Consider the following 13078-nt stretch of genomic DNA (forward strand, 5'->3'; position numbering starts at 1 on the left):
ACCTTCCCCTTTGGAGCCTTTTCCACAACTATGTGTCTCTAAAACAAACTCCACATAAAGGCCTGAGGTGTAATCACACCGAGCAGCTGATTCCAGGCATCAGATCAAATTAGAATCAAAATGTGTGAACAATTTGTACAAATACTTCCCAAAATTATTCCCCCTACCTCTCCAACTCCACCCACACACATACCCAGACCCTCCAAATGGGGAGGGGCCCTTTCTCCAGCACAACATGACGGCTTTCTCCCCCTCTCCGCCCATGTACAGACACCAAGGTGCAGTGCGCAACAAGAAGTGAAAATTCCCGTTATTAAAGTCGGGGTCACCTCTCTCCGTAGCATGCGGATTGCCATTATTATAAGATAACTTTAAACTTTATCACACATTGAGACCACGAGTTACAGCGCAGCATCATGGGGAAAGTGAACGTCTGTTTGAAACGGAGTTACATTGTCGTGATAAGTTTGATCGCGGTAAGTGTTTTACTTTTCCTTCTGCCCAGGACACAAAAGGGTTTGTAAGTGCAGCTCAGTGCTGATTTCATGTATATAATTAAACATAAACGAACTGTCTTGTCTAATGCGCAAATCTGCAGGTCGATTGTTTTGACGCAGCTGTTTTAAACGCAACTTAGAGAAGAAATATGATCTTATTTCTCCTTAATTGTTGGCATTAGAGATGCAGTTAAAGCCTATTGGAGATGAGAGGCATTGTTTAAGGAACTATAACTGTTTTACATGAAAATATAAACTTGTTGGAATAAACATTTTGGGGAGAAAGTGGACCCTCAGGATAAAGGAAAGTGGACAGGAGGGTTTTGTAAATAACCCAAAAACAGAAAAAACAAACTCCTGGACATGATAACAAAAATGTTATTATTAATCATCAGCTTAATACTAGCTCATAAAATGACATGTGATCATGTACCTGGATTTAAAAACCTAAAATTAAGTTTTTTTCTATCATCTCCTTACAAACAACAGATGGGATCTGGATTGTGCAACATGAGGTTTCCCCTAAATCTGTACCCCTGGGTATGTTAATACTGTCACAGTTGTTCTGCGAGGCTGGTCCGTCCCCTCTCTGTTGTTTAGCAGCCTATTTATAGCTTAATAACACAATTTGACTTTCTTTACATGCTGTGGCAGCAACAGGCTCTTCATGAGTGCAACAGCTGGTTGAATAAGTTGTTGGAGACATCATTGGAGACGCTGCTCTGACATTTTTTTGAACTACATGATGATTGATGTTGCAATGCATGCACACCAGGGGTGTAGATATAGACAGTGCAGGCAGTGCGGTTGCTCTGGGCCCCATGAGGTGGGGGGCCCTTCAACAATGCGTCACCAAACACTTTCAGTATGATACCTTTGAAACCAAAAGTAACCCTTCAGACATGGTACCTAGAGAGGTATTAAAGTGCAGCTAAGATTCAACAAACTACTGGCAGAAATAAGAAAAAAACTAAAAGGAATCTTTTCCGGCATTATTTCATAGAACAAATTGAAAACTGAACATAAAAGGCACCAATAAAAACAAAGATTGAGGCCCCGTTTAGATGACAAGGATTTCAACTGAAAACGGTAAACTTTAGTTGCGTTTTGGCCGATCGTTTACACGACAGCGGCGTTTTGGGTGCCTGAAAACGCAACGATTTGAAAATGGGTTCCAGAGTGCAACGTTTTGGAAACAGCAGCGTCTCCGTTGTCATGTAAACGTGCAATATGCAGTTCCTCTGAAAATGGAGACTTTTCGCACATGCGCATTACGGTTCCAGTCACTACGCATGCCGACCGTCATAACAACAATGCCGAGCTCTGTTTGTGCTGCTCACCCTGTTGATTTGAAGTGAAGTGTGGTCTGTTACTGTAGCAACTCCACCTCGTCATCCATCCAGACAAAGTTATCTGTGCATGCTTTCGCCAGTGCGTCTTCTTTGTTTTGGTTTGTAATCACAGCGTTGGAGAGGAAGGCGCTTCGGCGCAGGCGCATGGCGTCATGCCATGGTGTTGCTTTGAAAATTTACACTGCCACCCATTGACCTGGCGTGCATACTACAGCGTTTCCAGTAGATTTTGCGTCTCCGTGTGAACGGGGATCGTTTCAATAACGTCGTCATATAAACGCAGAAGTTTTTTAAAACGCAAAGGACAGACTTTTCCGTTTTTACTGAAATCGTTGTCGTATAAACGGCCCCTGATAGTCTCATTTTAAAGGGCCGTTTTGACTGATTTCTCTGTCAACTAACTCAAAAACGACTCAAAAATCCTTGCGTACAACATTGCGGTCTTTTACAATGTATTTATCGCACAAGTTGACAGTCAGTACTTTTACATGGACAGTTTAATTCCACTTTTAATCGGAATGAAAGGCCATTCCGATTAAAAGTGGTCATGTAAACGGTCATTCCGATTGAAAAATGGTCATTCCGATTGAAAATTAAATCCGATTAAAGGGGGTGGTTTATTCCATTTTTCATTCCGAATGAAAGAATTTTGTGTGCATGTATACACTCATTCCTCTCATTCTGGTCTTTCTGCGCATGCTCGTGTCCTTGCCCTTCTGGCGCGATGACGTATATAGCACGCATAGCAACGGGCTGCATAGCAACGGGCTGAGTTAGAGCAGTCGGACTCGTTGCACTCACCGCTTTCCATTCGCCACAGCACGGTCTTCTACCTCCCTTCTCCTCCTCAACAGATGAAGCATTAGCAGAACAAGGTTGTTGTCGTACTGCTGCTTCAAGAATATAAGCAAAAGACGCCCGAAAAAGGCACTAAGAACGGCGTCGTCAAGCATCTTGTTATCCGGAGCGAGGACTACAGTGTTTTCTTCCGGTAAACGTAAACACGTAACATCCACCCTGCCCCCTATCCAATCAGAAACCTTCCCTGCCCACCTTCCCCAAACCTTGCGCGGACCTGAATAAAGGCGATTGAACTGATCTCCCATGTAAACCCTCATTCGGAATGAATATTTCCCATGTAAACTACCTGGAAAAACTTCAATTCCGAATGATTTCATTCAGATTGATTTCGTTCCGAATGAGAAGCTATCATGTAACCGTAGCCAGTGTTGTGACCACTTTACACCTCTACTTAAAGTCCCGACTGAAATGAATAATGAAGTGTGTTGCTGCTGTTACAGATCGTCAGTGCCCTGTTGTTGGCCGCTACTCTGTTTAGCCATGGATACCTTCACGAGGATGAAGAGGTAACGCATGTATTTCCACCAATCATCTTACTGTATTTTAAAAATTTTAGTGTATTTTCATGCTGTTCCAGATAAGTCTCAAGAGCCTGCTGCACAGGAATGAATGGGAGCAAATGGCTGCCTGTGAAAAACATCCAAATCTTAAGCTGTACAGCCTGTGTTTGCAAAGTATGCGTAATCCAGTGAAGTGCTTAAACTTACAAAAACACTGGTATGGTTCTTTAACTGACAGCGCAGCTATTGTTTTGCACGCTTCATTTTTTTGTGATTTGTAATGGTGCTTTTCAGTGCTGCACATAATGGCATACTATTGACTGAACAGTGACTTTTAAGACTTCATGTTAAAGTGGAGGGCGTCACGGTGATACAGTGGTTGGGAGCCCTTGTGTGTGGAGTTTGCATGTTCTCCCTTTGTCAGCATGGGTTTTTTCTTGGTGCTCCGGCTTCCTCCCACAGTCCAAAGACATGCAGGTTAATTGGTGACTCTAAATTGTCCGTAGGTGTGAATGTGAGTGCCTGGCGACCTGCCCAGGGTGTACCCCGCCTCTCGCCCAATATCAGCTGGGAAAGGCTCCAAATGAAGGCTCAATTTATGGCACAAAGAAAGTGTGTCAATGATTGCGCAATGTAAACAGGGAGAGGGTAGTGCCTTTGTTTTCCCCAATAGCTATCTATTGCTAGCCCATGTTACCAAAGAGTATCAATGTACGTAAGTGCTTTGCAGTAACTACCCTAGTAGCGGAAATGGCAGGCGATGGAATTACCAAAGTAATGGTAACGGAAAACAAAATGCACTATGTCCTGTGTTGTTGGTAGCTTTTAGACTCTGAAGGAACTGGAAAGCGATCCAGCTGTCTTGGCATCAGTGGCGTCAACAGTAATGCCATGTGAAGAACGCCAGGGGGCAAGGTTGAAAAGTTGTCTGTTTACACTTTAAAAAGTCACTGCAGCTGAATTTTTTTCCAATTAAAAGCTTTGTTAATATTTTCCTCAAGAACACACAACTATATATAGGTTTGTATGATATACCATTCCAGTTCCCCAGATAGAATAAGTTAAATGATTGCTCTGAAGTCATATTTCAGAAAAAATCAGCTGAAAACTTTGAGACATGTAAACTAAAGACTTTGCAATAGTGTTTTTAAAGCTAACAGCTAACAGATCAATGAAATACTACCATGTCGTAGTATTAGTGACACAAGTCATTAAACTTTTTTCTGTGTTTACCGAGCCTGCTGACCTGGTTCTCTGTTTTCTCCGCAGATAGAAAAGATGCTTGCAGGTTTTCATGCCTTGTATATTATTTGCATTGTAACTCTGGTCTTGACCATCATTGGTCTGTATGGTGCCTGCAAAGAGAAGAAGTGGGCACTCATAGTGGTGAGAAAAGAGAAATCACAGTTGTATTGTCATTAGAAATAGTAATACATGTAGTAAACAAGTATAAATCTGATTGCTTGTGTCTGTTTGTGTGTCTCAGTTTGTAGTTGGAATGATCCTGAGCAGTCTGTTCATGATTGCTGGTGAAATTCAAGGGCTGGCTTCACGACCAAAGGTATTACAAAGTTAGGACTATACAAGATTGCAGGCTGCATTTAAACTGCAGTCCTGGTGAAACTAATGCATTATATAAACAGGAAGAGGCTGTAGTTATTGCGTTTATATAATAGGTTAGTAATTTAGGGTGCGAGCAGACAGGAGCAAAGATCAGATGACAGTTTGCTCAACACCACTTAGCTACTGTTGCTTCTCCTGTGAAGCTTTCCATTCTCGTATAGGAGATCTGTGGTTTATAGTTATAAAGTTACAGATTTATGAAACAAAGACTAACAAGAAGTAGCAGCCCAGTCACCAGAATAAGGCATTTTACATTTCTGCAAACGTATATACACACAAATGCAACATTTGTACCTTTAATAGTATCATATCAACATTTCAAAAGTGGCGTAGTTCATTATATGTACATTACATGAGATGGATTCCCATCAGGAGGCAGTGGGTCTGGGGGATGTAATGGCACCATGGCAAGATAGCTGCCAAGCAAACAGCAGTGCACCAATGTTCCAGACCAGTGACATTTCCAGCAGTGTTTGTGGCGAACAGAACGGGTAATTTTTAACAAGACGTTGGGACATTTCCAGCCGGTTTGTGGTGACCATATCGGGTAATTTTTAACAAGATGGGACATCTCCAGCCCTATTTTTGTCAACAAAACCAGGTATTTTTTAACAGACGTTGGGACATTTCCAGCTTTGTATTTGTCAGCAAAACTGGGTATTTTTTTTAACAAGATGTTGGGACATTTCCAGCCTTGTTTGTGGCGATCAGACCGGGTAATTTTTAATGAGACATTGGGACATTTCCAGCCGTGTTTTTGTCAACAAAACTGGGTATTTTTTAACAAGATGCTGGGACATTTCCAGCCCTGTTTTTGTCAACAAAACTGGGTATTTTTTAACAGACGCTGGGACATTTCCAGCCTTGTCTGTGGCGACCAGACCGGGTCATTTTTAATGAGACGTTGGGACATTTCCAGCCATGTTTTTGTCAACAAAACTGGGTATTTTTTAACAAGACATTGGGACATTTCCAGACATGTGTTTGTCAACAAAACTGGGTATTTTTTTAAATAAGATGTTGGAACATTTCCAGCCTTTTTTGTGGCGACCAGACCGGGTCATTTTTAATGAGACATTGGGACATTTCTAGCTTTGTTTGTGGCGAACAAACTTGCTATTTTTAACAAGACATTGGGACATTTCCAGCCATGTTTTTGTCAACAAAATTGGGTATTTTTTAACAAGATGTTGGGACATGTCAAGCCTTGTTTGTGGCGACCAGACCGGGTCATTTTTAATGAGACATTGGGACATTTCTAGCTTTGTGGCAAACAAACTGGGTATTTTTATCAGGACACTGGGACATTTCCAGCCATGTTTTTGTCAACAAAACTGGGTATTCTTTAACAAGATGTTGTTGGGACATGTCAAGCCTTGTTTGTGGCGACCAGACTGGGTAGTTTTTAACGAGACGTTGGGACATCTCCAGCCATGTTTTTGTCAACAAAACCAGGTATTTTCTAACAAGATGCTGGGACATTTCCAGTCGTGTTTGTGGCAACACCTTTTTTTTTTTTTGTTCTGAGAGACATTGGGACATTTCAAGCCATGTCTTCATCAACAAAACTTTGTATTTTTTTAACGAGAGGTTGGGACATATCCAGCTGTGTTTGTGGTGACCAGACTGTAACTTTAACAAGACACTGGGACATTTCCAGCCATGTTTTTGTCAACAAAACCGTGAATTTCTTAATGTGACACTGCAACATTCCAAACATTTTTAATGGTGATTAAAGGTATTTTTTAACGAGACATTAGGACATTTGGCCCTGTTTTTGGGGACAGAACTGGGTATTTTAAGTCAAAACCCTAACCAAGTGTTTTTTGTGCCTAAATATAACCACTTGTTAACCATGGTGTTGTCAAAACATGAGATTGAAAATTGAAATGTAAAGTTCCAACATATCTCCTCCATATGAAATGTGTGAATTTATCATATCAGTGGTTTGCAGAAAAGTACAATGCCAGCATTTATTCTGGTGACTGGGTAGGAAGTAAAAAAACAGACCTCTGGTTTCTTGCTGGTGAAGCATATTTTGTTGGCAAAAATAACACATTGCCACAAACGCTGGCATATCTCAGGCACGGTAGGAGTGTTAGTCACCCGTAATAAGATGCAGACTTACTCATTCAAAAGGCGTCTAATTCTGCTGTTAAGCTATGATTGGAGAGTCAATGTTCAGGGGTAGTGAACAGTGTTGCAGTCACTAAATAAATGAGGTGAGGGCTTGCAAACTCAAAAGTTGAGCTGTAGCACCTTTCAGACACCTTCTTAATTTAGATTTGAAGAACTGTAAAACTGTCTTAGAAACTTAACTGTTTAAAAATAACTCCAAAAATACAGTTTTACATTTTCAAATTGCTTATTGTCTAATTTTTGTTTTACTTTGTTTTTTTTGTGCAGGAGGCAGAAGAAATGAAGAAGCAATACCTAAACATGCTGCCGCTGAATAATACCAGTGAGGCTCTTATAGACGGCTTCAAGGATGTACAGATCGAAGTAGGTAACCTGTGTGGCTGTGTGAGTTGGTGCAGCGTTCAAGCATATTTTTGTCAAATCTTTATCTTAATGTTGTACAGAGGCAGTTCCAAGTGCTTTAGACAGACAGCACGCATACACACACCACCATGAACATATATGAAAACACCGTTGGTTTTTGTGAAACAGAAAGCATAAGATTTCCATTTATTATATGAATGCTGGGGTTCAAAAACAGAAGCACATGCTTTCCTGATAAAATGAGCAACGTCAATTTGTTGTTGATTGGTTCGAAGGGCATCACTGGATATCACAAAACGCCTTGCAGTTGAACAGAGAAAGGACTGGATTTCTAGCGCACTGCAATAATCTGCCTTCCTTCCATCTTCCCTCTCAGTTGCAGTGTTGTGGACTGGATCAGGGCTACCTGGATTGGGGTGACAACATCCCAGAATCCTGCCTGTGCACTGAAGAGTCCACTGCTCCATGTGTGAGTTTGAAAGCTACCCAGTTCCTGCACCATTGATGTATGGTAGTCATTGGCAAAACTCGAGACATACTGAATATTAGGAGTCAGCAACCTTAGGCTACCACAAGCTGATAGCTTAAGTAATGGCACACCAGCAATAAGTATTCAAGAGAGTTCTGTAGAATTGTTGAAGTGCCATTTCATCTGCATTCCAAATAACCTCTTTCACAGCCATTGTTATCACAGCCACACATAGCGTAGAGGCCTGGCTTTAATTGGCATCACCTTCTGGGAAAAATGATAACGCTGTCGGAGGGGCCTCGGTAGACAATGGCAAGTCAGCTAGCTAAGAAAGCTAAAGTAAAGGTTTGGGCAGTCCAGCTCTCGTGGACAAAAGAGAGGGGGTTTGTGTGTCAGATGGACCATTCTGTATGTCCTTAAAAGGTTATTTGTCGAATGTCAAGTGTTAAAAGCCATTTTGAAAAAAGAAAACTTCAAGGACAACCCATCAAACATGCTCTGTCCAGGTATGGGAAGCAAGCAAACACCCCCAAGTCTTTGCCAATGCAGAGAAACAAACACATCACCCCTGGCACGCCAAGTCGTAGTCGCACATGAGTCGTAGCTCATAGATTTCGTTTGATGGCTTACCAGCCAGAGGTGTTGAACGCTGCATCAAAGAAATGGCAGAAAACGTTGGAGTGAAGCAGACAGCTGGTTTGAAAGAAGACATGATATTTAGCATTGCACTTGATGAGATTGTGGATGTGAATGACATACCACGTTCGGCATTTATGGCATGGTTTTATGGGTCGGATTGGAATGTCTCAAAAACCTTTGGTGAGATCTAGTACACACACACACGCACGCACGCACACACACACACACACACACACACACACCCTAACCCCTAACCCACAGAATGAGCTGTAATAACTCTAGCGATCCCTAATTCATGTCCGTGTGTATTCTAGGTGGCAGCTCCCAGAGACAGCAGTCTATCTGAGCACATGACCGATGACCAGCCCGTCATGATTTATAAAGAGGTAATAAAAGCATTCTAATTAAAATGTTCATTTCTAGATTTATGTGTCACGCTCTGCTTTGTGTTCTTATGCCTTCAGAGTTTTTGGAAAGACTATCTGTATTGGTCTGAAGACTCGTTTAAGTTTATTAGTTAGTCTGTTTTTACTCCAGTCGGTTTAATGTAAAGAGAAGTGTGTTTTCTGCATTTTTGGGTTTCTGTTTACTTACCTACCTACTTATCTGTCCCATGAATTGCAACGCTGGTTTTTCTGAAGAAATCCTATGAATTGTAACATTTCTACAAAATCCTCGATGGTCTGAAACTGTGGTTTCAAGCTGTCTTTGCCTTCCGACCCCTTAAAATGAAGCAATGTATCCTTGAGAAGTCACATTGATTGATTCGCTCTTCTGTTTCAGCCATGCCTTCCATATTTGATCGAGCATGAGATGGCAGCCATAAATATTGCATTGGGCGTAATGCTGGGGATCCTAATATTCTGGGTATGTACTGTCTTTATGTATCCGCCTACCTGCCTCCATATTTACCAACTTGCTCTTTGCTTGTTCTCAACCACTGCTTTTCAAGCTCACACACCACACAGATGAGCTGAGTCTCATGGTGTTCATGAATGGTCATCATGCAATGCAACTGCCAGAATAAATGTTGGCTTGGTCACTACAAACAGACATACATATCCCAAAGTGTCATTAGAAAACAGCTATTTTTATTGCTACAAACACGGCTGGACATGTCCCTAATTGTTCTTAAAAAGTACTTGCTTTTGTCGCTACAAAAACAGAGGTATTCTGCACTGTTGCTGGAAAACAGCTGCTTTAATCTCTGCAAACACAGCTGGACGTGTCCAGAACTGTCATTAAAATGTACTAGTTTTTGTCCTTACAAGCATGGCTGGACATATCCCACACTGTCGTTAAAAAGTACTCCCTTTTGTTGCTTCAAACACAAGTGGACATGTCCCTAATTGTTGTGAAAAAACATCCGGTTCTGTCACTACAAGCACAGCTGGACACGTCCAGAATTGTTGTTAAAAAGTACTCGCTTTTGTTGCTTCAAACGCTGCTGGACAAGTCCCTAACTGTCATTTAAGAGGTACTTGCTTTTGTTGCTACAAACACAGCCGGAGGTGTTCCTCACTGTCTGTGAGAAAACAGCTGATTTAATCGCTACAAACACAGCTGGACATGCTCAAAACTGTCATTAAAAGTTACTCGCTTTTGTCACTACAGGCATGGCTGGCATGTCCCGAATTGTTGTTAAAAAGCATCCACTTCTGTCACTACTAACACAAAGTAAAAGTACGTGCTCTTTGCTACAAACATGGCTGGACATGTCCAGAACTGTTGGTAAAAAGTACTCACTTTGTTGCTTCAAACACGGCTGGAGGTGTTCTGCACTGTTGTTAGAAAACAGCTGCTCTAATTGCTACAAACACAGCTGGACATGCTCAGAACTGTCATTAAAAAGTATTTGCTTTTGTTGCTGTAAGCATGGCTGGACAAAAGTACTCACTTTTGTGGCTACAAACACAGCTAGACACTTCTCGATCTGTCGTTGAACAACACCCGCTACTGTTGCTACAAACACGGCTAGACATGTCCAGAACTGTTATTTGTTGGTCTTGAACAGTGGTCTGCTGCTGTGTGCTGTTTGGCAGCGATTTTGCCTAGGTATCCCACCATCCGCCATCCCCTCTTCTTCCTGATAAAAAACTCAGCTCATACACATGTAATGTGAATTACGCCATACATACGAAACATACAAATATCAAATATCTGTTGTTTGCAGAAATGCACAGTGCCAACATTTCATTCTGGCGACTGTGCTGCATCATGACAGTCATTCTTAATACAATGCCTCCATTTCATGCTTTTGTCCTTTTAGTTGAACCACATGACTTTAAAGCCCTTATTAACGGGGTGTCCAGTAGTTTTGGGGTGAGAGCGGGCTTCCCATGTACAAAGGTGGCAGCAGGTTCAGTTAGCCCACAGCCCTTTGCTGCATGTCATCCCCCCTTTCTACCCCCATCAAACTCCAAACCGTCCTGTCCAATAAAGGCAAAAAGCCAAAAAAAATTCTTAAAGAAGTTATGGAAAATTAAAGTCAAGGGACATGATCTCGCCATAGTCTTGGCCCTTTCAGGTGGTGTCCAAGTTGCTCTATCTTATTGGTGAAGGTTTTGGGGGCTCTATGAATCCCGAATACCTGTGCAGATGAAGTAAAAGAATCCTAAATTTAGGGTAAATCTGCTCACTGTCACCGCATTTGCTTTGTCTTTTCTGCCCCCTTCAGTCTCCTTCTGAAATTGCAGTTTTGTTCAGAACAATGTATCGACATCAGATGAAACAGCACAACATGAACAGGAAGTACAAACCCGTCTCTGTTTCTCTGTTCCTTAGATATTGTCAGTGGTGTTGTGTATTCTCATCTTGTGTCAGCTGAATCAAAAGGAGGACATCCCCGTGGTGGTCTACAGTCCAGAGGCAAAAGCAGGCAACTACCTGGTTCTTGCAGACGCTGCAGAGTACACCTGATCAGGATTGATACAATTATACTTAGTGTTTTTTATGATGTTTGAATATATCAGAAGTCGCCCCCAACAAGTAAAGTTGCATGAAAAATGTGTACATTTTTATATTTCTTTCTTGAATGTATTTGTTTGGGTAGTTTTGATTTGTTTTTTTAAACAACGAAACCTTTATTCATTTTTGCCATCCCCAAAGATATGTATTTTTACAATGGGAAAACTGTGGGATATGAAAATGGCCATAAAGAGCACAAACTGTGAAAGGGAATTTTCTTTGTTACAAGCAAATAAGCATATTAAGCTGCATATTAAATCTGAGACCGTAGCTCTGTTTTTTCAGAGCATCTCCAGCCAACGTCTTCAATAAGACGTGTGTTTAACAGTGAATACATTTAAACTTAACATAAACATAAAACATGATTTAGTACATTTGCAAGCAGCATAAACGAGGGATAAGATATGTGAAAAAGACCAAATAATTCAAATGAGATGGTTAAAGAAAATGTGGTTTCAAAACAAAAGCACTGAAGATATGACTGCAGAAATGTTTACGTTTTGGATGTATTACAGCTTTAATAAGTGTCTGTACTCTGTTCTGTCGCTTTATGTAATCTTCTGTATCATAATACACCAAAATGTATTTTATGTCATCATCATTTCAACATTTTTTTTAAAATTACATCTTGATTAAAGAAGCTACTGGAGCACCTGCAAAGTTTTATAGTACAGTTATATAAAATAGGATGTCATCAGTACATATGTTGCTATTGCATTGACAAAGTATCTCCAGGATTAAATGCTTCAGTTCATTGCAGGAGAAGAAAGTAATACAGATGCAACTAAGAAACTGTATTTTACATGTTTTGGGTGCCAAAGAAGCAAATCCAACAACTTGTCTCCTCCTCTTTCGAAGCTGTGTCACAGCTTCCTGACACTCCCTTATCCCCTTCATTAGAAAAGCAGAATGTACAGGAATGTAACTAAACACCTCAATAAATGTTCACTTTGTACATTTTTACAAACCGTGGATATGTTACATTTGTACCTTTCATTAGTAGCAGATATGTTGAACTTTACTTTTCCATACATTTCAATTTTATGTCGTGACAACACTGTGGTTGGTTAGAGATAAGAAAAGATCATATTTAGGCAAGGCAGCTTTATTTGGATGGCACGTCATACACGCAGGCAATTCAAAGTGCTTTATAGAGCAATAAAATATAAAACATAAAGGATACAGACAAAGAAAAATGTCACTTTTTTTTAAAAAAATCACCATTAGAAATAGCAAAAGTGCAGACAAGACAAGATTGTTATTTAAAATGATTTAAAATTGAGTTTAAAAAATGAGTTTGCAGTCATTACAGGGTGGAGTAGGCAGCGTAAAAAAGGAATGTTTTTAGCTTTGACGTAAAAGTAGTCAGAGTTGGGGCTTGTCTAATATCTGGGAGGTTATTCCAGGTTTGTGCTGCATGATAACAAAACGCTGCTTCACCATGTTTTGCTCGGACTCTTGGGACGGTCAGTGGGCTGGCCCCAGATGTCCTCAGGGTCCCTGAAGGTTCATATGTCACAAGCATGTCCGATATATATTTGGGCACTGAGCCACAGAGTGATTTTGAAATCAATTCTCAGATTTTAGAACTGGAGCAATGTGGTCATACTTCCTACATGTAGTTTTTGTCAGGACCCTCACAACAGCATTTTGAATAAGCTGAAGTTT

General features: G+C 40.8%; 1 protein-coding gene across 1 annotated transcript; it reads left to right on the plus strand.

The window, feature by feature from the left end:
• Nucleotides 1–227: 227 nt before the first annotated feature.
• On the plus strand, nt 228–12377 carry LOC117248994 (tetraspanin-8-like). Its single transcript, XM_033614285.2, has 9 exons — nt 228–476; nt 3151–3216; nt 4480–4596; nt 4697–4771; nt 7240–7335; nt 7712–7804; nt 8758–8829; nt 9227–9310; nt 11228–12377. Exons 1-9 carry the CDS (start codon nt 417–419, stop codon nt 11360–11362), a joined length of 798 nt encoding a protein of 265 aa, XP_033470176.1. The 5' UTR covers nt 228–416; the 3' UTR covers nt 11363–12377.
• Nucleotides 12378–13078: the final 701 nt, after the last annotated feature.

This window comes from Epinephelus lanceolatus, chromosome 23 (genome assembly GCF_041903045.1).
Source record: "Epinephelus lanceolatus isolate andai-2023 chromosome 23, ASM4190304v1, whole genome shotgun sequence".
NCBI lineage: Eukaryota > Metazoa > Chordata > Actinopteri > Perciformes > Serranidae > Epinephelus > Epinephelus lanceolatus.

Coding starts and splice junctions, on each gene's coding strand:
- LOC117248994 (XM_033614285.2), top strand. CDS start 417: ATGGGGAAAGTGAACGTCTGTTTGAAACGGAGTTACATTGTCGTGATA. Junction 3,217..4,479: donor ACCTTCACGAGGATGAAGAG/GTAACGCATGTA, acceptor TTTTCTCCGCAG/ATAGAAAAGATGCTTGCAGG. Junction 4,597..4,696: donor AGAAGTGGGCACTCATAGTG/GTGAGAAAAGAG, acceptor TGTGTGTCTCAG/TTTGTAGTTGGAATGATCCT.